General features: G+C 44.0%; 1 protein-coding gene across 1 annotated transcript; it reads right to left on the bottom strand.

Moving 5' to 3' along the window:
• Positions 1 to 10,030: 10,030 nt before the first annotated feature.
• Positions 10,031 to 23,875, bottom strand: LOC122806665 (general transcription factor II-I-like). Its single transcript, XM_044077269.1, has 3 exons — positions 23,661 to 23,875; positions 23,074 to 23,111; positions 10,031 to 11,870 (listed from the first exon to the last, which is right to left on the bottom strand). Exons 1-3 carry the CDS (start codon positions 23,792 to 23,794, stop codon positions 11,665 to 11,667), a joined length of 378 nt encoding a protein of 125 aa, XP_043933204.1. The 5' UTR covers positions 23,795 to 23,875; the 3' UTR covers positions 10,031 to 11,664.
• Positions 23,876 to 25,208: the final 1,333 nt, after the last annotated feature.

Below are 25,208 nucleotides of genomic sequence, written 5' to 3'. Positions count from 1 at the left end.
ATGGAAGATAATGAAGGGCTCCACTGCCATGAGGGCCTGTAATTCAGACACTCTTTTTGCTGAAGTGATGGCTAGAAGGCGGCCGTTTTCCAAGAAAGGAATTTCAACTATGCAGTTGCAGCTGGTTCAAATGGAGGGACAGTGAGCTTTTCCAATACAAAGTTAAAGTCCCAGGCTGGAGTAGGAGGCTCACCTGGGGGTCAATTTTTAGCCCGTCTGAGGAATTGCTTTAACAGGGGGTGAGAGAAGTGGGGTGGTTCAGTATTATGTGTTGAAATTGCAGAGGCATGAATTTTAATTGACGAGAAGGATAGGCCCTTGTGGATTATTTCTCTAAGTACTGAAGAATATATGAGGTAAACTAGGCACCGTAGTGCTTATACCCTGGGTCTGGTTCCAGGAACAGTATCTTTTCCACTTTTCAGCATAGGATTTTCTAGTACTAGGTCTCCTTGCTTCCAGAATGACCTCTAGCACCTGCTTACGGAGGGATGCTATTGGCGAGCTCAAGGAATTAGCCAGGCTGCAAGGTTCAGGGTTTGAAGCAGTGTGCGCAGAATCTGGCCCGCCTGCTGGTACAGCAGGGAAGGTGTCTGAGGTAGGTGCCATGGATCCAGCAGTATTATGCTGCGCAAGATGGGGTACACCAGTGCTGGCGAGGCCAGTCTGGTGCAAAAAGAATTGTCCTTGGTTTGTCCGTTTGATCTTTAGCAGAACCTTCGAGAGGAAAGGCAGAGGGGGAAATGCATACATTTTTTCCAAGGTAAAGGACAGGGCATCCACTTTCCAAGCTCGACTGTGGGGACTCCTTGTGCAGAATTTGTCCAACTGGTAGTTCTGGTGGGAGGCAAACAGGCCCATCTCTGGAGTCCCCCCCATTTGTTCAAGAGGTTGAATATTTTTGGTTCCAGTTTCCACTCGTGTGGGTCCATGAGATTTCTGCTTAGGTCTGCCAGTGAAATGAGCTTGTAGGTGCACTTGGTAGCTCAAGGCTGTGTTCCACAGAGCCATAGGTAGTCTGCAGAGAGGGTACGAGTGGGATCCCCCCTGCTTGTTTATGTACCACATGACTGCGGTGTTGTTTGCCTTTACCAGTAATTGCCTTGGAAGGATGTGGTCCTTGAAGGCTGTCAGGGAATTCTGTACAGCAAACATTTCTTTTTGGTTGATATGCAAGTGCATCTAACTTGGGTTCCATTTGCCCTGAATGCACTGCCCTGCCAAGTGAGCCCCCACAGTGCATAGTCTGATACATCTGTAGTCAGGGTTTGGGAGGCAGGGGGTAGATTGAAAGGGGGCCCCTTATTGAGGTGGCAAGCCTCTGCCCAACGGAACTCTGTCTTTATACAAAGAATGATAGGAATATCATTGATTCCAGGTCCTGAGATTGTTGACACCATAGGCTTTTTAGATAACATTGTAGTTTCCTCATATGCAGTCTTGCATATGGAATTAGTAGAATGCAAGAGGCCATGAACCCCAGGGCTTGCAGAATTTTCCTTGCAGATAGCTGGGTCTTTGTGGCCAGTAGTCTGAAGTAGTAGTCAACTAGAGCTGTGTTTCTGGAGTGAGGAATGCCATCTGGGAAGTTGTGTTCAAGCTTGCTCACAGGAATACAATCTGTTGGCAGGGTACTAGGTGAGATTTCTTTTAATTTATGGTATACCCCAGCAGAGTTAGAAGTTTCTTTACAAATGCCAGATGTCTTAATAGCATGTCCCAGCTTTCTGCCTGAATCAGACAATCGTCCAGGTATGGGTATATTTGAATATTTCTCTGCCTGCAAAATGAAATGGCTGGAGCTAGACACTTTGCGAATACCCTGGGTGCAGTAGATAAGCCAAAGAGAAGTACATAGAACTGATGGTGCATGGAGCCTGCTCTGAAGCGTACGTATTTCCTGCAAGATTCCCTTATTGGAATGTGCAGGTAAGCTTCCTTTAAGTCTAAGGTTGGCAACCAGTCATCTTTGCCTAGCACAAGAAGCAGTTGAAGTGTTAGCATTTTGAGATTACCAAAAAGGTGTTTAGAATAGAGAGGTCCAGGATAGGACACCAGGAGCTGTCTTTTCTGGGTACCAGGAAAAGTCTAGAGTCAAAACTTTGTCCCCTTTCTTCTGCTGGGACAGGTTGAATAGCCCTGATACTTGGAAAGAGAACCTGCTGTTGAGCCTCTGCCCACTGATTTGGGGGTAGGTCTGGCAAACTGTTTGGGGTTGGTAAGGTGTGGAAGTGGAATCTGTATCCTTGGGAAACTATTTAAAACCCATTTGTCCTGGGTAATGAGTTCCCAGATTTTGGCATGCAGGGCAAGCTTTCCTCCTAAGGGAGCAGGCAGTTGAGCAGGGCTTGGAAGGGTTAAGGTTAAGTCATTGTGACATTTTTCCATAGGGGGTGTCTTACTACTTCCAGCTTTGGAAGTGGGAGTCCCCCTACTGCGTAGGCCTGTGTGTAGCTTGAGACTGTAACCTAGGTGGTCTGCTGTTCCTGGGTTTGGACTGAGAAGGCCTGGAAGAGACTGGAAAGGACCAATCCTTATAAAGCCAATGCCTACTAAATCCAAGAGGCTGTACTTGCAGGAAATCTTTAACAGTTTGCATAGATTTAGCTTTGACCTCCACCTTTTTAAGTACGTCTTCTGCTTTGTTGCCAAACAGGCAGTCTTGGTTTAAGGGAGCATCCAGTAATTTAGCTTTAACATGACCTGGCAAGTTTTGCTCCTTAAGCCAAGCATGCCTTCTAAGTAGAGAACCAGTGACAGCAGCCCTGCAAGATGCTTCTAAAAAGTCAAAACCACATTGCAAAGTATGCTTACCAACTTGTTCAGCAGAATGAATTAAATCCTGTAATTCTTTGTTCAGCACAGTCAGGAATCAACATCATTTTCTGTTTAAGTAGTCCCATAATAAGCTGATACTTTATATGAAACTGGTAATTTAAGGCCCTAATGGCCAAAGTAGCAGAAGTATATACATTCTTACCCCTTCTGTCCAAGGCCCTGGAATCTCTATCAGAGGGGGTAGGGTTTTTTGGCAGCCGAAGCCTTAATGCCCTTTGGTCCTTGGGAAATGGTCTCTGGCTCCGCAGTACGATTCTTGAAGAGGAATTTGCGAGAGTCAGGTACTCTGTAATACCAGTCAGGTTTTCTGACAGCTGGAGGTGAAGTGTCTGGGCCAGGCTAGATTCCAAGAAGGTATCATCTACAATATCCAGAAAGTACAGTTTTGTACCTACCATAAATGAAGATGTTAGAGTGTAAACACTGTTGCAGTCATTACACTTAGGTTATCCTGCCGTCAGGCGGTTCCCCCAGTCGGCCTGAGTTCCAAAGTCTTGGTCCGGTGTCGGTTGCTGTCACCTCCTCCCTGACGTCAGTGCGACAGAGGTATATAAGATGCAGCAGACACAATTTTCTTCAGTTTTTCTTGCCCCAGATGTCAGGTGCCCCCAAATAGGTAGGCAATTCAAATTGCTAGTAAAGTATAGATAAGAAAAGCAAACCACAACTTTCAGTTACCAGCAAATACTCCCCATAGGTACAAAAAAAAAGAGTAGAAGACATAGGTACGTACCAGGGATGGAGGGAGGGTAACCTGGAATGCAGCAGTGTTTACACTCCAACATCTACATTTATGGCAGGTACAAAACTGTACTATGTTCATCGTGTTACACTGCTGCAGTCATTACACTTGGGTGGAATCCCAAAGCTGAGGTAGGGTGGCTGGTTATATAAGGCATTAGGGGTGGCTATAAGGCCCTGCAGCACAGCAGTGGTGAAGCCAGCTCTGGATTTGGAGTATAAAGGCAAATGGTAATGGTTGGTGAAGGTATACACAGAACTCCATGTTGCTGCTTCCAAAGTATCCTTAGTAGGTACTCCTCTGATGTAGGCAGTTGAAGTGGCTGTTGCCCTGGTGGAGTGAGATCGAATGCTGCTAGGTACAGGTTTCCCATGGTGTGTATAGCAGAAACGTATACAATGTCCTATCCATTTTGAAATAGTCTGTTTTGAAATGGCTTTTCCCTGTGCTCCTGCAGCATATGCTACCAATAATTGCTCAGATTTTCTGAAAGGTTTGGTTTTGTCCAAGTATAAGCATAACTGCCTGTGAATGTCCTAAGAATGCAGTAGTCTCTCCCCTTTATTCTGTAGTTTTGGATAAAAAGTTGGCAAGTGAATAGTTTTGTTTAGAGCCACACTTGATACCACCTTTGGCATAAACGTAGGGTTAGTTCTTAAAGACAGCCTGTCCTGGTGGAAAATGAGGAAAGGTTCCACTGCCATTAGTGCCTGTAATTCTGAAACTCTGTGCTGATGTTATTGCCAGTAGCAGAGCAGTTTTCCAAGAGATGTATTTTAATTCTGCTGTGTTAGCTGGCTCAAAAGGAGGCAAAGTTAATTTTTCCAAAACAAAGTTGAGGTCCCAAGTTGGAGTAGGTGCTCTATGGGGCGGTCTTATGTTTTTAGTCCCTCTGAGGTACTGTTTTAGCAAAAGATTAGAGAAAATTGGTGGATCCATGTTGTAATGAGCAGAAATGGCAGAGGCGTGGATCTTGGATGAAAAGGAGAGGCCCTTGTCCAGCATCTCAGTTAAATACTGTAATATCGAAGGAATGTTTGGGACAAGAGGGTCAAGACTGTGAGCCTGGTTCCAGGCACAGAATCTCTTCCATTTATCCGAATAGGCTTTCCTGGTACTAGGCCTTCCGGCCTCTAGAATGACATCCACAACAGCTTTGGAGAGAGGCATTGCTTGCTTGACTAAGGAATTTTCAATGCAGCAAGGTTTAAGGTCTTTAGCTGGCTGTGAAGTATGATTGTTGTGCTGAGTCAGCAGATGTGGGATTTGAGGCAAAATCCAGGTTGGTTCTTGTGCCAAGTTCTTTAAGATTGGGTACCAGTGCTGGCGTGGCCAGTCTGGTGCAATCAAGATCATCTTTGGCTCTTCTTGCCTAGCTTTTAGGAGTACCTTTGGAAGGAGAGGTAGAGGTGGGAAAGTGTATACTTGTAAGTTTTTCCAGCTGAATGAGAGGGCATCCACTTTGCATGCTTGTGGATGGTAACTCTTTGTGCAGAATTTCTGTAGCTGGCAGTTCCTTGGGGATGCAAACAGATCTATGTCCGGGCTCCACCATTTCTGTGTTATCATTCTGAATATTTGTGGATTCAATTCACATTCGTGGGGATCCATGATGTTTCTGCTCAAGTAGTCTGCCAGTGTTTTTTTCTCTCCTGGCAGGAATTGTGCTTGCAGATGAACTTGGTAGTCTAGAGCTGTGTTCCACAAGGTCATGGCTTGTCTGCAGATGGGGTAGGAGTGTGTGCCCTCTTGCTTGTTTATGTACCACATAACTGTGGTGTTGCCTGTCTTTAGTAATAGTTGTCCTGGATGCAGCAGGTCCTTGAAAGCTATAAGGGCATTTTGTACAGCTAGCATCTCTTTTTGATGGATGTGAAGATGCCTTTGTTCTGCGGGCCACTCTCCCTGAATACATTTTTCTGCCATGTGTGCTTCCCAGGCGTAATCCGATGCATCTGTTGTCAGTGTTTGCCTGGCTGTGGGTTGAGTAAAAGGCTGTCCCTTGTTGAGGACAAGCTTGAGTCCACCATCGAAACTCCTGTTGAAGGCAAGAAATTAGTGGTACAACTGTTTCCAAACTTTTGACAGTGTTGAGACCATACACTCTTTAGGTACCATTGTAGTTTCCTCAAATGCAGTCTAGCATATGGAATTAGCAGTATGCAAGATGCCATGTAACCAAAGGCCTGCAGAATTTTTCTTGCAGGGAGTTGGGTCTTTGTTGCCATCAATTGAAAGTATTGAGTCAGTTGTCCTTGCTTGTCTGGCGTGAGATAAGCCATCTGGGCCGTTGTGTTCAAGCTGGCACCCAGGAATATTAGCTCTTGTGAGGGTACTAGCTTTGATTTCTTTTCGTTTACTGTGTACCCCAGGCAACTTAACTGTTTTACGAACGCCAGATGCTTTAGAAGAATGTCCTTGCTCTCTGCTTGAATCAGGCAGTCGTCCAGGTACAGATAAATTTGAATTCCTTTCCGTCTGTAAAATGCAATTACTGGTGCTAGGCACTTTGTGAAGACCCTGGGCGCAGTAGATAAGCCAAAGGGCAGTGCATTGAACTAGCTATGAATCTGAGGTATCTTCTGCAGTTTTGTCTGATAGGGACATGTAGGTATGCCTCCTTGAGGTCCAAGGTCACGAGCCAAGCTTTCTTGCCCAGCATGGGAAGAAGCTGCTGTAGTGTCAACATTTTGAATTTCGGAACATCCAGGTAAGTGTTTAGAAAAGAATGATCCAGAATGGGCTTCCAGGCTTTGTCCTTTCTGGGAACCAGAAAGAGTCGGAGTAAAATCCTTGTCCTTGCTCCTGTGGTGGTACCTTTTGAATAGCTCTCATGTCCAGGAGTGCTGTAATTTGTTTTTGAGCCTCTGCCCATTGATTTGGTGGCAGATTTGGCATTCCTTTTAACCTTGGCAGAGTGTGAAAGTGGAACCTGTAACCTTAAGATACAATGTTGAGAACCCATTTGTCTTTGGTGATCCAATGCCAGTTCTCCTCCTAAGGAGGCTGTCAAGAGAGCTGTTTGGCAGCTGTAGTGGGAAGTCATTGAGGCTGCTTTTTATATGGTTGGGGCCTGTCTTCCCCTTCTTTCTGGCCTGGTGCACCCCATTGTCAAGGCCTGTAAGAACCTTGTGGTTGACCTCTACCTCTTGGACATCTGTATCTGCCCCTTTGAGGTCTGTCTGTAGCTGGAAAGGACCAATTCTTTGTTGGCCAATTTCTTCTAAATCGAGGAGGCTGAACCTGTAAGAAATCCTTCACCGTTTGCATAGATTTTGCCTTATCCTCCATCTTCTTTAATAACTCTTCTGCCTTAACTCCAAATAACACATCCCGCTGCAAAGGTGCATCCAATAATTTTGCTTTAACATGATCTGGTAACGTATGTTCTTTTAACCAAGCATGTCTTCTAATGACAGATCCTGTAACTGCTGCTCTACAGGAGGCCTCTAAAGAATCAAAACCACATTGTAAAGTATGTTTTCCCACTTGTTCAGCTGCATGCAATAAATCCGGCATTTCTTTAAAATTAGGAGGATCTGAATCTGGAAGCATTTTTTGTTTCAACTGAGACATCAAAAATTGCTGATATTTTAGCATGTGAAACTGTCAATTTAAGGCTCTCATTGCTAAAGTTGCAGACGTATATACTTTCTTTCCCCATCTGTCTAATGCTCTGGAATCTGTCAGAGGGAACTGGGTTTTTTGCTGATGAGGCCTTAATTCCTTTGGGTCCCTGAGAAATAAATAGTTTCAGGGTCAGCAACAGGGCTTTTATACAGAAATTTGTGTGAATCAGGGACTCTAATATCTGTCAGGTTTAACTGGGGCTGGAGGTAAGGAATCAGGATTTAAGATGGATTCGGTATACACATCATCCACAATATCTAACACTGGCGGAATAGCAAGGGGTCTGTGTTGAGGTAATAAAAGGAAGTCTCCGAGCCCTTTCTTTGATTCTGAGTAATCCTGGCCTTCCCAATGGAAATGCTCCCTCATGGTATGTAAGGTTTCCCCAAAGGAGTAGTCGTCAGGCGGAGAGGCTGATGGAATTGATTCCTCAGCATCAGAATCCTCATAAGGGGGGTAAAGAATATCCTAGGTCTGAGGATGAATCTGAAGAAATGGACACCTGGTCGGATGAGTCAGTCTGCATCCTGTCTGGGCCTTTTATCGGGAGGGGGATGGGACCCCCTGATCAGGGTGATTAGGTCTTCGGCCATTTTGAGCATTTGTTTCTTAGGCATGGAGGCCTGTCCTGGAGAATGCTGTATTTGTTCCTTTGTTTTTAAGGGAGGCTTAGACTTAGCTGAGGGTTTAATGCTTAACTGAGTAGGTCTGAAAACACCCTCTGAAGCTGTGGATTGCTCAGCTACTTCGGTTCCCTCTGAAGGGTTAGTTTCGGTAGGCTGAAAAACTTGTGCGTCTGAAGGCCCAGCAAGCTCCACGTGGAAGTCGGAGACGGCCTGTGGTTCTGCAGAAGTGGTAGTCAGGGACTGCGAACGCGCCTCGCTGAAAACCGGAGAACCGGTGACCGGCCTAGAAGAGGCCTCGTCAGTTTTGGGCCTTGGATGCCTGTCCTTGTCTTTGCGCTTTTTATGTATTCCGGTCATCCGAAGTTCCGACGGCATGGTGTAATTGAATTTTCTGCCAAAACAATGTCGGGCAAAATCAGACGTTTAATAGTGCGCTTGTTAAACCTAGCACAAAACCAACAACCAGTGATGTTGTGGTCTGGGCCTAGGCATGGGATACAATAGGAATGGAAATCCTTATGTGGTATTTGCTTCCCACAAGAAATACAGTTATTAACTTTTACTGACATCGGTCTGAGGCAAGAAAAAGTTTCCCCAACGGGGTACTTAGCTTTGTAGAAGACTTCGGTTCTGGATTCGGAATGAAAATCTCAGGAGTCGGCCGACCGGCACTTGCGAACTGCTTTTGCTTCAGGCACCGCGCGGCAAGAAAGACTGAAGAAAATGGCATCGGCTGCATCTTATATACCCCTGTTGCACTGACGTCAGGGACAGCAACCAACGCCGGACCAAGACTTTGGAACTCAGGCCGACTGGGGAACCGCCTGACAGCAGGATAACCCAAGTGTAATGACTGCAGCAGTGTAACACTATGAACATCAGGAGGGATAGCTAAAGGCCTGTGTTGAGGGGGGAGTAAGAATTCCCCAAGCCTCTTTTTGGAGTCAGAGTAATCCTGGCTTCCCCAGCGGAAATGCTCCCTAAGAGTGTGCAAGGTTTTACCAAAAGAAAAATCTTCTGGAGGGGAAGCAGAGGGAATGGAATCCTCTGCATCAGAATCCTCATAGGTAGATAAGGGCAAATCCTGGTAATCAGAAGAAACAGAAATTTCAGAATCCTGATCAGAAAAATCAGAAGGAAAATCAGGAAAATCAGTTCTAGGTCTCAGAGGGGGAAGGCTAGCTTCCCCTAATTAAAGTAATAACGTCTTCAGCCATTCTAAGCATTTGATTTTTAGGCATATGGGCCTGACCATGCGGTTTGGACGTTGGTTTTCTAGGCGTGGTTAGAGTTTTAGGCCTTGATGAAGATGGCGTCTGTTTAAAATGCAAATTTGTAGGCCTGAATACACCCTCAGAAGCCGGTGCCTGCACAGCGGCTCGACCCATCCAAGGTAGAGACATCCACAGGTTTCATAGTCGAAGAAGCAGCTCGCGGCATACCGGACTCCGAATGGGTCTCAGTAGAGGCCTGCGAATCTGAAGTAGCGAGTATCGGGCTGCAAAAGCGCCTCACTGAATACCGGCAAACTGGCGACTAGCTTAATGGAAGTGTCGCCGGCAGTTTTGGACCTATGTGGTCTTGTCTCTGTCTTTATCCTTACGTTTTTTCGGAATATCTGTAGTCAGATGGCTTACCGAAGCCATTGATAGCCAAATGGAGTACCAAATTAATTTTCTGCGAAAACGGACGATGAATAGTTTGGGGGTTGAATAAGGCACAAAACTTGACAGCGAGGGACATCGTGGTCTGGGCCTAAGCAAGGAATGCAGTATGAATGAGAATCTTTGAGGTATTTTGCTTTCCACAGGTAAGACAATTGTCATCTTTTACTGACATCGGTTAAGAGCAAGAAAAAGTATCCCCAGTGGGGTACTTAGCTTTTTTCTAAGACTTCGGTTCTGAAACTCAAACGAAAATTTCAGGAGTCGGCTGACTGGCATTTGAACTGCTTCTGGCACCGCGTGGCAAGAAAGACTGATGTAATGACGACGGCTGCATATTTTATACCCCTGAAGACCTGACATCATGGAAGAAGAGACCGTATCCGATGCAGGAATCCAAGATTCTGGTATTCAGGCCGGCTGAGGGCTACCTGCAGGCAGATAACCCAAATGTAATCACTGCAACAGTGAAACACGAAGAACATCATGCCAAAATGCTGTTATACTAAAATAAGACCACTTTACATACATTCAGTTATCTATATACATTTATTTCAAACTCACTACAGAAAATGCATATAAAATGAGAAATGACCTTACAGTAAATAAAACCTTCATTTCATTAATACTTGATTTATAAAAATAAATTCATAATAAAATGTCAGTAACCTGGTGCAAAACTCATTTTCCATTGAGTACTGTTGCCATGTTTCCCTTTTTCCCCCCTTAAAAGAGCAGATTAAAAAAAATCTAAATATCATACTAATAATCACTGTCTTTGACAAAACACGCATTGAGTTTGAATTTTTTTTGAGCATTCATACATACAAACACACATTCACTCTTCACGGTGATTAAAACACACACAAAAAAAAAAAAAAAAAAAAAAAAAAAAACCACAAGGTAATTGCAATAATGCAATAAACATACTAGTTAACTGTTGACAGAGGTAGCAAACTGGGCTGTTTATACCTATACTGTACAAACTGGGACATATGGCACATGTTGGGTGTGCAGGCCAGTAGAACAGATTACTGTTCCACTCTGCACCTCCACTGTGGAGAATAGAGCAAAAAAAAAAAAAAAGGTGGGGGGGGCAGTTCTATGCATACACAAATGTAGTAGGAATGTGATGAATGCCTTAAAACCTTACCAAATAAAACCAGTAGCTCACAGAAAAAAATAAAAAATTACAACATAATGGACAGGGAGAAAAGGTAAACTGCTAAACGCAGCATTTTTGGAAAAAATTACTAAGCACACCAAACAAAATGCCAAATGAAAATGCCCCCCCCCCCATTCCACATGGAGGTTACTCCCTGCACGACCTAAAAATTCAGATTTTCATTAGAAAGTAACAACTTCAACCACTGTTCTGCCCTTTTCTGACTGGCCATGACCTTGTCGTAGACTACAGATGATCTGTGAAGCAGCTGCAGCTAGCCCAGACCTACAGCTTGCCTATGGTACTACATTTCCAGATCTTATATAACATTGTCTCATCTTGTATACAGGCCTTCACTGTGTATGCGTGAGTGTGAGTGGGGCGGCTTAAGAGTAACATAGGCTAAAACATCTGTACTGTAAATCACAAAATATTAAAAAACAGTAATTCCTACAAGGATTGACAGTAAGATGTGCTGTAAAGTTACCATTTTTTTTAGGGAAAAAAGTAGTGCAAATAAACTCGGGAAGGGATGACAACGCCAGAAACTTGATATTTCAGTTCTTACTACGGCTTTCAAAACACAATTGATAGTGAAAATGGTTTTCACTGTCAGCAGTTATTACACACTTCATGTAAAATTCTACCAATGCACACTTCAACTGGAACCTATGGATCTTTCAATAACCCCCATTACTGTACCCTCAGCAGAAACTCTTCCCCCATAAAACTGGAACAAAACATTTTTTTTGTAGGAGCCCAGAAAATCTCTCTGCCTCTCCTAGAATGATCAGATACAATCTGGAACACAAGAAATGAAGGTCTGTACCTCATATGTCCTTAACACTTTTGTTCTCCATCTTTAAGGGATCTTTAAGGTGCCACTTCTGTTGAAGCTTTTAGTCTCCCTCACTCGTTTTAAGGTGCCAAATCTTATTAATTGTATCCATCATGTGCTATAAAAACAATGTTCAACACTGCATAACTACAAGGCAAGTCTCAATCTACAAATCTAAAGATATTTGTATTTGCCATGGTGTCTGCTGAAACGTAATCGACAGAGTCAGATCCATCGTACAGCACGCTGTACATCTTCCGTTTAGAGTCGTAACCAGTGATGCGACCAGAGAACCATTCTGTTGATATTCCCTTGCTAGTCTCCACTGTCCACAGGTATTTAATCTTTGAACCAATCACATTTTCTGCTAATGGAAAAACAAAACCATTAAAATTTGTGGTAAACAGTAGAACACTTTGCACAGTAATCCAAAACAGTTCTAAGAAAGGTGACACACACACACACACACACACACACACACACACACACACACACACACACACACACCCTAGTATACGGCAGACAAAAGGCTCAAAATACACTTGAAAACACAACAAACTCCCTCCCTGTGCACACTCACATAATGCAATCAATTCCCAGGTCTGGGCAACACAGGGGTGGAAGGGGGCAAAAAGAAAAATTCCTCACTGCAGCAACCCTGCACCTCCCAAGTGTTTTTTCACCAATGTTCCCCAAAAGTACTTTTTGCCTTTGTGTCAGCCACTCACCCCAATTTTTCTACAGGTGACTGAAGTGCGCGCTCGTGTATTCAGACAGGAAAGAGAAGATAAACAGAGATGCAGATCATAGTGGAAAAGCAAATGGAGCAAACCGTAATGACTCAAACTGCGACCGAGTAGGAAGATGGGGATATGCAAGCAGTGATGCAGGAAGGGGTGTGACATGGAGGCTCCTGGATACACAATGTTCAGGAATAACGCAGAAATACTAAGTCTCTGGCATTTGGGCTGACTGAGGGCTACCTGCAGGCAGATAACCCAAGTGTGATGACTGCAACAGTGAATGAAGAACATCTGGTAATGGGTGTCTCCCAGCCAGAAGTGCAGGCGCCTTCTGGAGTACCTGTTCACTTTGATATGAATGATCCTCAAGATGCATACTATCAAGCACATCTAATTGGCTTTTCGAGAAGATGTAAAATGGACTGAACCATGATCATTTGGAAAGTACAGTTTTGTACCTACCATAAATGTAGATGTTAGAGTGCTCATACAGCTGCAGTCATAACAGATGGGTTATCCTGTCGTCAGGCGGGTCCTCGGTCGGCCGAATTCCAAAGTCTAGGTCCGGCGTTGGTTGTCGCTTCTTCCCTGACGTCAGTGCGGCAGGGGTATAAAAGAGCCAGCCGACGCCATCATCTTCAGTTTTTCTTGCCCCAGATGTCAGGTGCCCCCAGAAGGAAGGCAAAACAAACTTATGTAATAATGCAATATAGAATAATCAAAAAACAGTAGTTGCAAGCAAATACACCATAAAAGAATACCCCAAATAAGTTGTATGAGAAGGTGTTTGTCATAAGGCCTGTCCTAAGAGGGGATGGAGGGGGGGGAAACCTGGACTGCAGCTGTATGAGCACTCGAACATCTACATTTATGGTAGGTACAAAACTGTACTATGTTCATCGTGCATACAGCTGCAGTCATAACAGATGGGAAGAATCCCAAAGCTAAGTAGAGTGTGGCAGGCACTAAGTGGAACTAGGAGGAGCAAGGATGCCCTGCAAGACAGCTGTGGCAAATCCCACTCTAGATTTAGAGTAAAGTGGAAGGTGATGGTGATTGGAGAAAGTGTGCACTGAACTCCAAGTGGCTGCTTCCAAAATGTCCTTGGTAGGAACCCCCCTGAGTAAAGCTGCAGAGGTAGCTGTGGCCCTTGTGGAGTGGGATCTGATGCTTGAAGGCACAGCTTTTCCATGAAATGGAGTAACAAAAGCGTATGCAGTGGGCTATCCATTTTGAGACTGTCTGTTTGGAGATGGCCTTTCCTTGAGCACCTGTAGCATAGGACACAGAGTTGCTCGGATTTCCTGAATGGCTTTGTCCTGTCCAAATAATAACAAAGTTGTCTGTGAATGTCCAAGGAATGCAGTAGTCTTTCCCCTTTGTTTTGTGGGTTAGGGTAAAAGGTAGGTAAGTGGATAGTCTGATTCAAGGCTACACTGGATACTACCTTTGGCATAAAGGTAGGGTTGGTTCGTAAGGAAACTCTGACCTGATGGAAAATTATGAAAGGTTGCACAGCCATGAGGGCCTGTAGTTCCGAAACCCTGCGTGCTGAGGTGATAGCCAGAAGGAAGGCTGTTTTCCATGACAAGTATTGTAGTTCTGTTGAAGCAGCTGGCTCAAAATGGAGGAAGGGTCAGCTTTTCTAATATGAAGTTGAGGTCCCAAGCAGGGACTGGTGGTTTCCTTGGGGGTTTTATATTCTTTGCCCCTCTGAGGAACTGTCTTAAGAGAGGATGAGAGAATAAAGGAGGATCTGTGTTGTATTGTGCAGAAATGGCTGAAGCGTGGATTTTGATGGAGGAGAAGGAAGTCCACTGTTTAACATCTCAGCTAGGTACTGTAAAATCTGAGGTAAATTTATTACCCAAGGATTCTGGCCCTTTTTCTGATTCCAGGCACAAAATAGTTTCCATTTGGCGGAGTAGGCTTTTCTAGTAGAAGGTCTTCTGGCCTCCAAGATGACATCCTGCACCTCCTTGGAGAGGAGGGTCTGTTGGGAAATCAAGGGATTCTCCATGCAGCTAGATTTAGGGTTTTGAAGTTGTGCTGGGACAACAGAAGAGGCACTAGAGGTAGGATCCATGGTGGGGAATGTGTCAGGCTCTTCAGGAGCGGATACCAGTGCTGTCTTGGCCAACCTGGAGCAATGAGAATCATTTTCGGCCTCTCTGCTCTGGCTTTTAATAGAACTTTGGGCAGCAGAGGAAGAGGCAGAAAGGCATAGACTGTCAACGTTGTCCAATTGAAAGAAAGTGTGTCCACTTTCCAGGCCTGTGGATGATAGGTCCTTGAGCAAATTTTTTTCAATTGGTAATTTCTGTGGGTAGCAAAGAGATCTAGGTCTGGCTGTCCCCATGCCCGAGTTATCTTTGCGAAAACTTGAGGATGCAACTTCCATTCGTGTGGATCTGTCATATTTCTGCTTAGGCTGTCTGCCAGTGTGTTTTCCTTCCCTGGCAGGAATTGTGCTGAAGTTGGATTTGCAATTCCAGAGCTGTGTTCCATAGGGTCATGGCTAGTCTGCACAGGGGGTATGAATGAGTTCTCCCCCTGTTTATGTACCACATCACTGTGGTGTTGTCTGTCCTTATCAATAGCTGGCCTGGATGCAGTAGGTCTTTGAAGACCATAATAGCATTTTGCACTGCTAGCATTTCCTTTTGGTTGATGTGTAGGTGCTTCTCTTTTTGGGACCATTTTCCCTGAATGCACTGATCTGTCATGTGTGCCCCCCAGGCGTAGTCCGAGGTGTCTGTTGTGATATGAGTTGCTTGAGGTACGCAGAAAGGGAGACCTATGTTTCTTTGGCATGCTTGAGCCCACCACAGAAATTCCTTTTGAAGACATGGAATGAGTGGTACAATTGTTTCCAAACTGAGGCTGTGTTGAGACCATAAGTTTTTTAGGTACCATTGAAGTTTCCTCATATGCAGCTTTGCACATGGGATCAGAAGGATGCAAGATGCCATGAATCCCAGAGCCTGCAGGACTTTCCTTGCAGTCAGCCTGGTGAAGGTTGCCATTTTGCTGAAGTATTGAGATAGTTGACCTTGTTTGTCTGGCGTGAGGTAGGCCATCTGGGTGGTTGTATTCAAGCTGGCACCCAGGAAAATTATTTTTTGAGAGGGTATTAGTTTTGATTTCTTTTTGTTGACTGTGTATCCCAGAAAGTTCAACAGTTTTATTACAAACGCCAGGTGTTTCAGAAGTATGTCCTTGCTGTCAGCTTGGATCAGGCAGTCGTCCAGATATGGGTATATTTGTATTCCTTGAAGTCTGCAGAAGGCAATTACTGATGCCAGGCATTTCGTAAACACTCTGGGCAGTAGATAAGCCAAAGGGCAATGCAGAGAATTGATAATGGGTTGAACCTGCAAGAAATCTGAGGTATCTTCTGCAATCTTGTCGGATAGGGACATGCAGGTATGCCTCCTTGAGGTCCAACGTTACCAGCCAAGACTCCTTGCCCAGCATGGGAAGAAGCTGCTGTAATGTGAGCATCTTGAATTTTGGTACCTGTAAATATGTGTTTAGTATGGATAGGTCTAAAATAGGTCTCCAATCTTTGTCTTTCCTTGGTACCAGGAATAGTCTGGAATAAAACCCTTGACCTTGTTCTTTTGCAGGTACCTCTTGAATAGCTTTCATGTCCATGAGAGCTGAAATTTATTTTTGTGCCTCTGCCCTTTGATTTTGTGGCAGGTTTGGCATGCCTCATCTTTGGAAGGGTGTGAAAGTGGAATCTGTAGCCTCTGTCTATAATGTCCAGAATCCATTTGTCTTTTGTGACAATATGCCAATTTTTTGAGAATAATGCCAGTTTTCCACCCAAAGGTGCTGCCATTAAAGCTTTGCTTGGCAGGTAAAGGGGGAAGTCATTGTGTCTGCTTTCTGAATGACTGATCTATCTTCTCCACCTCTTGGGGTTGGTGCTTGCCATTGTCTGGCTCTGAATGATCCTTGAGATTGCCCTCTACCCCTCGGGCGTCTGCATCTGCCTCTGAGGTCTGTCCGTGGCTGGAAAGGACCAATTTTTTGAAGGTCAGTTTCTGCTGAAACGTGGAGATTGTACCTGCAGGAAATCTTTCACTGTTTGCATTGATCTCGCTTTTTCCCCCATTTTCTTTAGCACCTCCTCAGCTTTAACACCAAACAATACATCTTTTTGAAGAGGTGTATCTAGTAATTTAGCTTTGACATCATCTGGTAAGGCTTGCTCTTTGAGCCAAGCATATCTACGTATGACAGACCCTGTAACAGCAGCTCTACATGAGGCCTCTAAAGCATCAAAACCACACTGCAAGGTATGTTTACCCACTTGCTCTGCACCATGCAACAAATCCTGCAACTCTTTTAAATCTGGTTCTGGTTGTGTCATTTTGCTTTTCAACTGAGATAACAAAAACTGTTGATACTTTAACATATGAAACTGACAGTTTAATGCCCTCATGGTTAAAGTGGCCGAGGTGTACACCTTTTTCCCCCACCTTTCTAAAGCTCTGGAATCTCTCTCTGAAGGTAATGGGTTTTTAGCAGTAGAGGCCTTAATTCCCTTGGGACCCTGTGAAATAGTTTCTGGGTCAGCAGTATGGCTTTTGTATAGGAACTGGTGTGAATCAGGAACCCGGTAATACCTGTCTGGTTTAACAGGAGCTGGAGGTAAAGAATCTGGGTTGAGGCTGGCATCTGTGTACACATCTAATATAATCTAAAACAGGAGGGATAGCCAAGGGCCTATGCTGGGGGAGCAAGAGAAAATCCCTGAGCCTTTTCTTGGAATCTGAGTAATCTTGGCCTTCCCAGTGAAAGTGTTCCCTCAAAGTATGCAGGGTTTCCCCAAAAGAGTAGTCCTCGGGGGGGGGGGGGGACTGAGGGAATAGACTTCGCTGCATCAGAGTCTTCAAAAGGAGAATAGGTATAGTCCTGGTCCTCAGAATGTTCAGAGGTAATAGAAGCTTGATCTGAGGAAGGGTAGTCTTCCTCTAATCTGGGCCTTTTGTCCGAGGGGGGTTGAGAACCCCTGATAAGAGTAATCAAATCCTCAGCCATTTTGAGCATCTGTTTTTTAGGCATGGGACCTTGAGAGGGGGTCTGAGGTCCCTGTTTTTTAGTTTTCATGGCTGCTTTAGATTTTGTGAAAGCTTTAATAGAGAAGAAGGAAGGCCTGAAGACACCCTGAGAAAAGGCAGGCCTGTCTAAACTCTGAGTTTCCCCGCCAAGAGTGGCGTCTGTATCTGTAGTTGGAAGGGGGACCAAGGAGCCTACGACCTCGGGTGCTGAAGACACCGGTAATGAAGTGTCATCAGTACTCAGCGGCTGCGTAGGCGCCTCGCTGAGAACTGGAGAACCGGTAGTCGGCCTTAGCGTGGTGTCAGTAGAAGTCGCGGACCTCGTATGTTGGTCCTTATCTTTGCGTCTTTTACTCAAAACTGGAGTCTGAGTATCCAATGACATAATATAATTACATTTTTTACCAAAATAGTGAAGGGCGAACTCCGCCCGATGCTTAACAGTGCGTTTGTTGAATCTAGCACAAAAATGGCAGGCCGAGACGTCATGGTCTGGGCCTAAGCAAAAAGTGGAAATCCTTATGCGGTATTTGCTTCCCACATGAAATGCAATTATTAACTTTGTCTGACATCGGTCTGAGGCAAGAAAAGTTTCCCCAACGGGGTACTTAGCTTTCAAGAAGACTTCGGCTGAAATATTTTCGTAAATCTCAGGAGCTGACCGACCGGCACTTGCGAACTGCTTCTGCTTCGGGCACCGCGCGGCAAGAAAGACTGAAGAAGATGGCGTCGGCTGGCTCTTTTATACCCCTGCCGCACTGACGTCAGGGAAGAAGCGACGACAACCGACGCCGGACCTAGACTTTGGAATTCGGCCGACCGAGGACCCGCCTGACGGCAGGATAACCCATCTGTTATGACTGCAGCTGTATGCACGATGAACATCATAGAATATTTTATGTACTGGTAGAGTCTGCTGAAATCCAAAATTGGTCCCCTTTCTTCTTTGGCACTAAAAAGAAGAGAGTAAATTCCAGATCCTTGTTTGTCGGGGGGGATACATTTTGATGACTCTTCTACCAGCTTTTCTATTTCCAATGCAGCAGCCTCCCTCTGATTGGGTGGAACTTTGGGGGTGCTTTTCATTTTGTTGGGGAAATTTGAGAAAATAGTATGAAAATCTCTGGATATGATTTTCTGCACCCAAGTGTCTTTTGTAATGGATGACCAGGCTTCCGGATGCACAGATAAGTTCCCCCTGACTGCAGCAACTGGGTAACCCTTCAGGAGCATTGGTAAGATCTGACAGAAAAGGTACCCCTGAAGCCCTGGTTCTGCAGGCCATCTCTGCCGCAAGGCGACATCTTCTATTAGCGTCCATCGCTACACCGGGAAGAACCATCTCACCACGATTCCTGGAAAGGTCCTTGGAATTTGTGGAACCACATCTTTTTATCACCTCGCTGATTCCTAAGGAGTAGAAAAGTGGAGCCCAATGGTAGAGGGGGTCTTTCTACCTTGCCCACTTTGGGAGAGTGTTTCTTTAACAGTGGGTTCAAACAAGACTACCCACAGGGAACACGGATGAAAGACGACTTGAAGGGCTCTGCAATATTCAAGAGCGCAGCCAGGCATGCCTTCTGACTGCTACGCCTGAACTCCCAGACCTAGAGTTACCTTCAGCCATGTGAAATTATACTCATGGATGACATGGACTGTACGGTGGCCAGTTGTGAAGAAACTTTCTTCTGGTTCTCCATAGACATGGACTCCAAGAGAGATCTGGAAAGCTCCTTGATCAAGTCTCTTTGTAGCCTGATGAAATGTGCAAAAGAAAAATAGTTCGGCGACAGAAGGGGAAAAGTCCTGGAGGCATGACTGGGCTTGCCAAATCTGTACAATGCCCTAGACTCTCCATTAGGAGGCTGGACAGATGAGCTCTGTTCTACCGCCACCATCATGGCATCTATAGGGACTTCCTTGTTCCAGTGGGCCCTTTCTTTAGGAGGAGCTAGACACTTGCTAGGTCTCTTAGGAATCGATTCCATTGTATTGGGTTCGTTCCATACTCGGCACAAGATAAGACTGATCAACTCATCAGCCAGAGGGACCACCCAAGACATAGCTGGGCCAGCCCAGAAAGCTTCTAGAAATGCTCAGATTCCTCTTGGGAAGGTATATTGGAGGACCATCCACCTCTCTTGTTTAAGAAGTTCTACTTCTCCAAAGGAGACTTCATCAGGTGGAGAACTAGGGGACCCTTCCCCTTCATCGAAGTCGGTCTTCAGTGACAGATTCCTGAGGGGAATCTAGGCATCTCATTTTGCATGTTCGCTTCCTAGGGACTTCACCAGTGGGATAGTCTAGTGATGTATCAGAAGAAGGTGGGGAGTCCTGCACAAGGACTGGCTGAAGGCTTTTAAGGGGTGGCTGTCTAGGTGGAGTAGGCATGATGAGATTAGTGCTCAGAGTCAGTGCAGGGACAGTAGGGCAAGGATGCCCATTCTCTGGGTAAAGAGAAAGCCCTCTCCACAGCCTCAAATCAGTAGGCCCAGGAGAAATGGTCTGTCACATAGGTGCTGAAGCCATCTGTGCTTGCCTCTGTAATCCCATGGATTCCTGCCTTAAGGAGGGACTCAGGGCCGAGCCTTGGAGTTTATCTCAACTCCCCAGAACTGGCACTTCAGCTCAGAGTCTTCTTGCTCCGAGGTCAAAGCCAGTCGATTCAAGGGAATGGTTGGAGTCGAAGAACGAGTGGTTTTCCGCTCTGAGGACGACATCTTTGAAGATCTTGAATCAGCGTGCTCCAAAACCCCTGGCTGGATTGGACATGGAAGAAACAGTGTTGTTGAAATACAGTAGAGAATTGATTATCTGAACTATTTGGGACCTAGGATAGTTTGGATGATCAAACTGTTCGAATAATCAAACATACATTGAACTAGATAAACATTAATCTTGTGTTTTCTGCACGCAGGGAATACAATTTTCAACCATTCAGCGATTCCAGTGGACAATAAAGAATATTTTTCCCACGCACAAACGGGCTCCAAGCTCAAAAGATGCACACAAACAAATGCGTATAATGTTCATATTTCAAACTTTTCGACTTTCCCGACACAAACACTTTGGAAGGCTGTGTTCAGATAATTGACATTCAGATAACAGACTCTACTGTAAGGGAAGGTTCACAGGTCTGATGAGAAATGGAACTAGAATGACCCCCATCTGCATTTGAGCCCTGAGAAACTTCCTCATTATCCTATCCACCTCTGCCTCAGACAAGCACATAGAAGACCCTAAGAGATGAAGTAGTAGATGGTGGTCTAGACGATTTTCTAGGTGTCACCTGTAAAGATGAATGGACACGAGGAAATATCGGATTAAGGGTGAAAAGCAGAGATCAGACGTGGAGGCGGCTTACATCTTGATGTAGTAGGATTCGAAGGTGTCGGATCTGATCTCTTGGTAACTTTAGAGTGGCTCACAAGTCAGAGCAGAGTGGGGAAAATCATGAGACAATTTCCTGGACTCCTTTTCTTTAGGAGAAGTCAGGCTTTCCCTTTGTCCGTTTTACTAGAGGGGGTATGAGCCCCAGCCAAGGCAGAAACAGAAGGAAACAATTCTTTCAGAATGACCTTATTCCTTTTGTCACTTAAAGCACTTGAACTGAACCTCAAACAAACTGAATAGTCCACATCTAGGTGGGCAGTGCCCAAACAATACACACTCCTTGTGGGCATTAGGGATCTTATGCCCATAAAGAGATGCACTTTTTAAATCCTATAAGCTTGGCAGCCATAATGAGAAAGCTAACCTATTCCTAAAACAAAAAATGGTGAAAAGGGAAACTTTTTTTTTTTTAAAAGACAGAAACACTGGTATTCAAAACAGACCAAATATTGGGTCAATAGAAAGGATACCAACAATGGTATGAGAGAGAGTACCCGGACAAGGGCAGAAAGGCCTGACAAAAAGGGTAGAAAAAGGAGGGAAGATAACAGACAGAAAGACTAAAGAGTTCTGCCTGATGGTAAAGGCTGGAGAAGAGAAGCAAGCTAAATATAGAAAAACTTCACCACAAAAAAAGATACAAAGCTACATTGACCTAGAGAGCATAAATCTGCACCCAAACAATGTGCCGGCAAATGAGCTCTGAGGTATACCAGGACAGTGGTGCGTTATGGGTAAAAGGGAGATGATAGAGAGCTAGATCTGGGAGTCTGGTAAAAGCAGCCTAGTCAAATCAGATGTCTGATCCAAGACCCATCAGTTGAAAAATGAATGAACATGACAAACATCAGATACTTAAAGCAGGCACAGAGAAGGCAGTATATTAAGGTACCTGAAAAGGCAATCAAGCTACTAAAACAATACATGTGAAATAATTTTCTGTACACACTGAGGATGTCATACGTGGAAAGGACTTTATTTTTTGGGGGGGGGGGGTCCACTGTACTGTATGTCTAACTTCCATTGTATTCTGCCTATAGTGGAATAGGAAAAAAAATGTGGTGCTAAAGGTCACCCAAAATAACAACTGTCAAACAGCAAACTAAGAAACACAAACTCTGAAAAGGTAAAATACTGACAAGAGCAGTAGTAATTAAATATGGTACGACAACCTCCAAAGCACAATAATCTTAAACCACCTGGGAATTACATTTCTAAGAACATCCAACAGCTATACAAATTCACAAGCTGCAACCCCTACTGAGATTAATTAAAATAAATTACCCATTATACTGCCCCTTGAAATAGGGGGACAACGCCCTTATTGTGACCTGAATGACTAGTGTAACAGCCCTAGATAAGCTAGACAGAGGGAGGAGGAGTGAAGGGATGTGGTCTGCTTCCCTTTCCTGGGGGTGGGCAGCATGCAGTCACTGGCACGAGTCAGCTATTTCCTATTGTGCAGACTGTAAGGAACTGTTACTAGTGCTCTGTGTATGAGGGGGGATTGCTTTGAGTTTTTTTCCTTTTGGAAGTGAGGGGGGGCAGCTCCCACAGTCAATGTAATGCAAAACTTTTCCCACCAGTTGGCTGCGTGCTGCCAGAGTTCCAGCAAAAATAAAAACAGATTTCTGGTGGTTGCCTGAGTAATGGCTTTTTCAGCCAACTCTTGCCCCAATGATAGGGGAAGAATAGGTCAGGCAGTCAAAATAGGGCCAATGACAAATGAGCAGGAGGGCCAGAAAAAAAGAAGTCACTATTATAAACATTATTACGGAATAAAAGGATCACTCTGATTACACTCCTAGTAAAATCTTAGAACACCTTATAATGCAAAATCTTGCTATAACAAGCTTTTTAAGAGGTTCTTGCATATGAATCTTGCTGCTAAAATACTAAGCAAACTTTGCTGTTACAAACACAGCAGAAAAAAGAAAAGTTCACTTCAAATCAACTGCCAACTTTAGAAGCTACTAAGCAATTTTTGTTATTCAAAGAGCATAAAACTCTCAGAAAACCCATTTCATACTTTAAGCATGCAGTATCATATGCAGAGCAGCAATAATCCACATTTTAATAAAACAATGGCCACTGATGTACCAACAATTCCCCCAATTCCAGAAGCACTGCAGTCTTCTGAAACTTAACACACCTCAAGCTGCCACATAACAGTAGCGAATACTCCATGTATTACATACCATTCAGTCTCAGATCATAACCAATTTATAGTGTATTTTGAAACAGAAAAGTGGCCCAAATTGTTGCAGCTGGTGAGGCAGAATATAAATGGTGCAGGCTCTACGATCCCCCTATGTAGCACTGCTACTGAACTGTCATAAAACTCAATGTGGAATGACCATACCTTTTTGCTCATTTAGCTCATCCTTGTTGGGTGGGTTCCTAAAAAAACAAGAGACATGCATTTAAATCAGTAGTCCATTCTTGGCTAAAAATTCACTCACTCTTAGTATGCTCTTTCATTTGTATTCTCAGACTGTTTCTGGGGATCACAGGACTGTATATAGAGTGAGTAAGCAGAAACTATGATGCAATGATTTACTGCTGTTGCTGTTTCTCCTGTTTTTTTTTTCCACTTATCAAAAATCCCTCTACAACAGAAGCCTTTCCAAACGAAGTTTATTTTTCACATGCGCACTTTCTGCAAAGTGACAGCAGTATGGTACCAAAGCTGTGAAACTGTATTATTCCCAATACCCTTTAATGTAATGCTAGTTAAAAAAAAAAAAAAAAAAAGCTAACAAAACAGACTGCCAGACACTGCTTACAGCAAAATTGCTCAAACAGAACACAACTTAAAATAGGAAATGGGAGTTAAATGTGAGTCAAGATACATGTCCTCAGTTCTGCTGAACTGGATGGACTTTGATCTTTTGTGACCAAATCAACCTAGTTACCAAATTGCAGTGCCACTTTCTCTGCTTAACTTACCTGACATGAAAACGGATTCGGTCTTTGGCATCAAGGATCTGTCGCATCTTACGCACCCCATAATAGCTTGGCTTCATCAGCTGTGTTCCTGGAGGTAGTCCTTCAACTGTAATGCCCCTTAGCTCTAGCTTCATATATGGTACAGAAGCACTTTCAACTCCCAAAGCCTCAGCTGTAATAGAAAAAGGAGAGTTAATATCCCCAGCCTGAGGGCTGCAAAGTTAGTATTGCTACAGAGAAATCAGGAGCAATGGATTTAGATAATCAGCGACTAAAAAGATGAAGGTTAAATGAAAGTTATCTGCTCACCATAAAGACAGAGCAGTGTTGTCTATTTCTGTCCTTCCCAATTTGGATCAGACTTTGGCCACTTTCAAGCCTCTGGATTTGGTGCTCAGGTTCCTCCCCTTACCCACAACCCCAGTGTTATGTAAAAACATCAAAGATCAAAGTTTGCCCCCAGGAAAAGGGAAGGAGTATGGAATTGAAGACAGAGGTAGGGAAAAAAGAAAAATAGGTCTTGATAAGAAACCTCAAGGAGCTCAGGCTAGGTCAGTCAAAGAAAATCCCAGGGGGGCCAGAAGATCAAAAGCTGTCAGACAAATGGAGCGGGGGGGAGGTGTGTTGAGGAAAGAGACAGCAACACAGATCTATCATTATGATGAGTACATAACTTTTGCATCTTTTCCGTCTATTCCTCAATGTATGGGACAAAGTCTGCAGCTACATCCACAGCATAGCCGAACCAATGAGGGTCTTGATCTGGAATGAAAATCCAATTTATAATAAATGATAAACAAATGTGCGAACCTTTGTCCAAGTGGCAGCTGCAGAAATGTCAAGAGGTGCTCTAGAAAAGAATGCCGTTGATGAAGCACCTTGTTGAATATATACATTTAAACACTTACAATAGTACATATACACGGTTTGCTAGAATAGATCATAAAATATACATTTAAATACTTACAACAGTGCATGTACACTTCTGTTACACATTAAAAAGGGTTAAACTTTTTTTTAGCCGAAATTAAGTAGAAAAATAAAAATATAGTAGAGCAGTTTTAATGCATGCTTTGACATTTTACTGTGTGTGTGATACAAAATGTTGTGTGACCGATACAGCTTTAAGGAAAACTACAGACAAAGATAACTCCCTAATTTTTGACTAACCGGAGACAGAAATAACTCAAAAGTTTACACTGAAACAAAATCAGCTCATCAGCAACCTGCCTGACATCAAAGCAGACTTCAAAAAGACTTTTTATAAAACAGGATCCAAATGGCACAAGAAACATATAAGAAGGGCAGTAAAACTAATAGTGTTAGATCAGACTTTTTTTTTGTTAGATCTGGTACTTGTAGGAACATACTTGTTCTGAGGTAATTGGAGAATCATCTATATCTGTATCGAAAAGTAAACCTTGTACATTAAAAGCTATAAGCTGTAATAGTATACTACTTATCTGTTATAGAAATACATTTATTAGTAACTGCACTTAAGTTAATTAAAGTACAGTGCTGTAAAGTATAACAGCCTGCAAGGCTCTG

Source organism: Protopterus annectens, chromosome 7.part0 (assembly GCF_019279795.1).
Source record: "Protopterus annectens isolate FY-2018-M chromosome 7.part0, PAN1.0, whole genome shotgun sequence".
In the NCBI taxonomy this organism is placed as follows: Eukaryota; Metazoa; Chordata; order Ceratodontiformes; family Protopteridae; genus Protopterus; species Protopterus annectens.
This window is presented reverse-complemented; position numbering and strand designations above follow the sequence as displayed.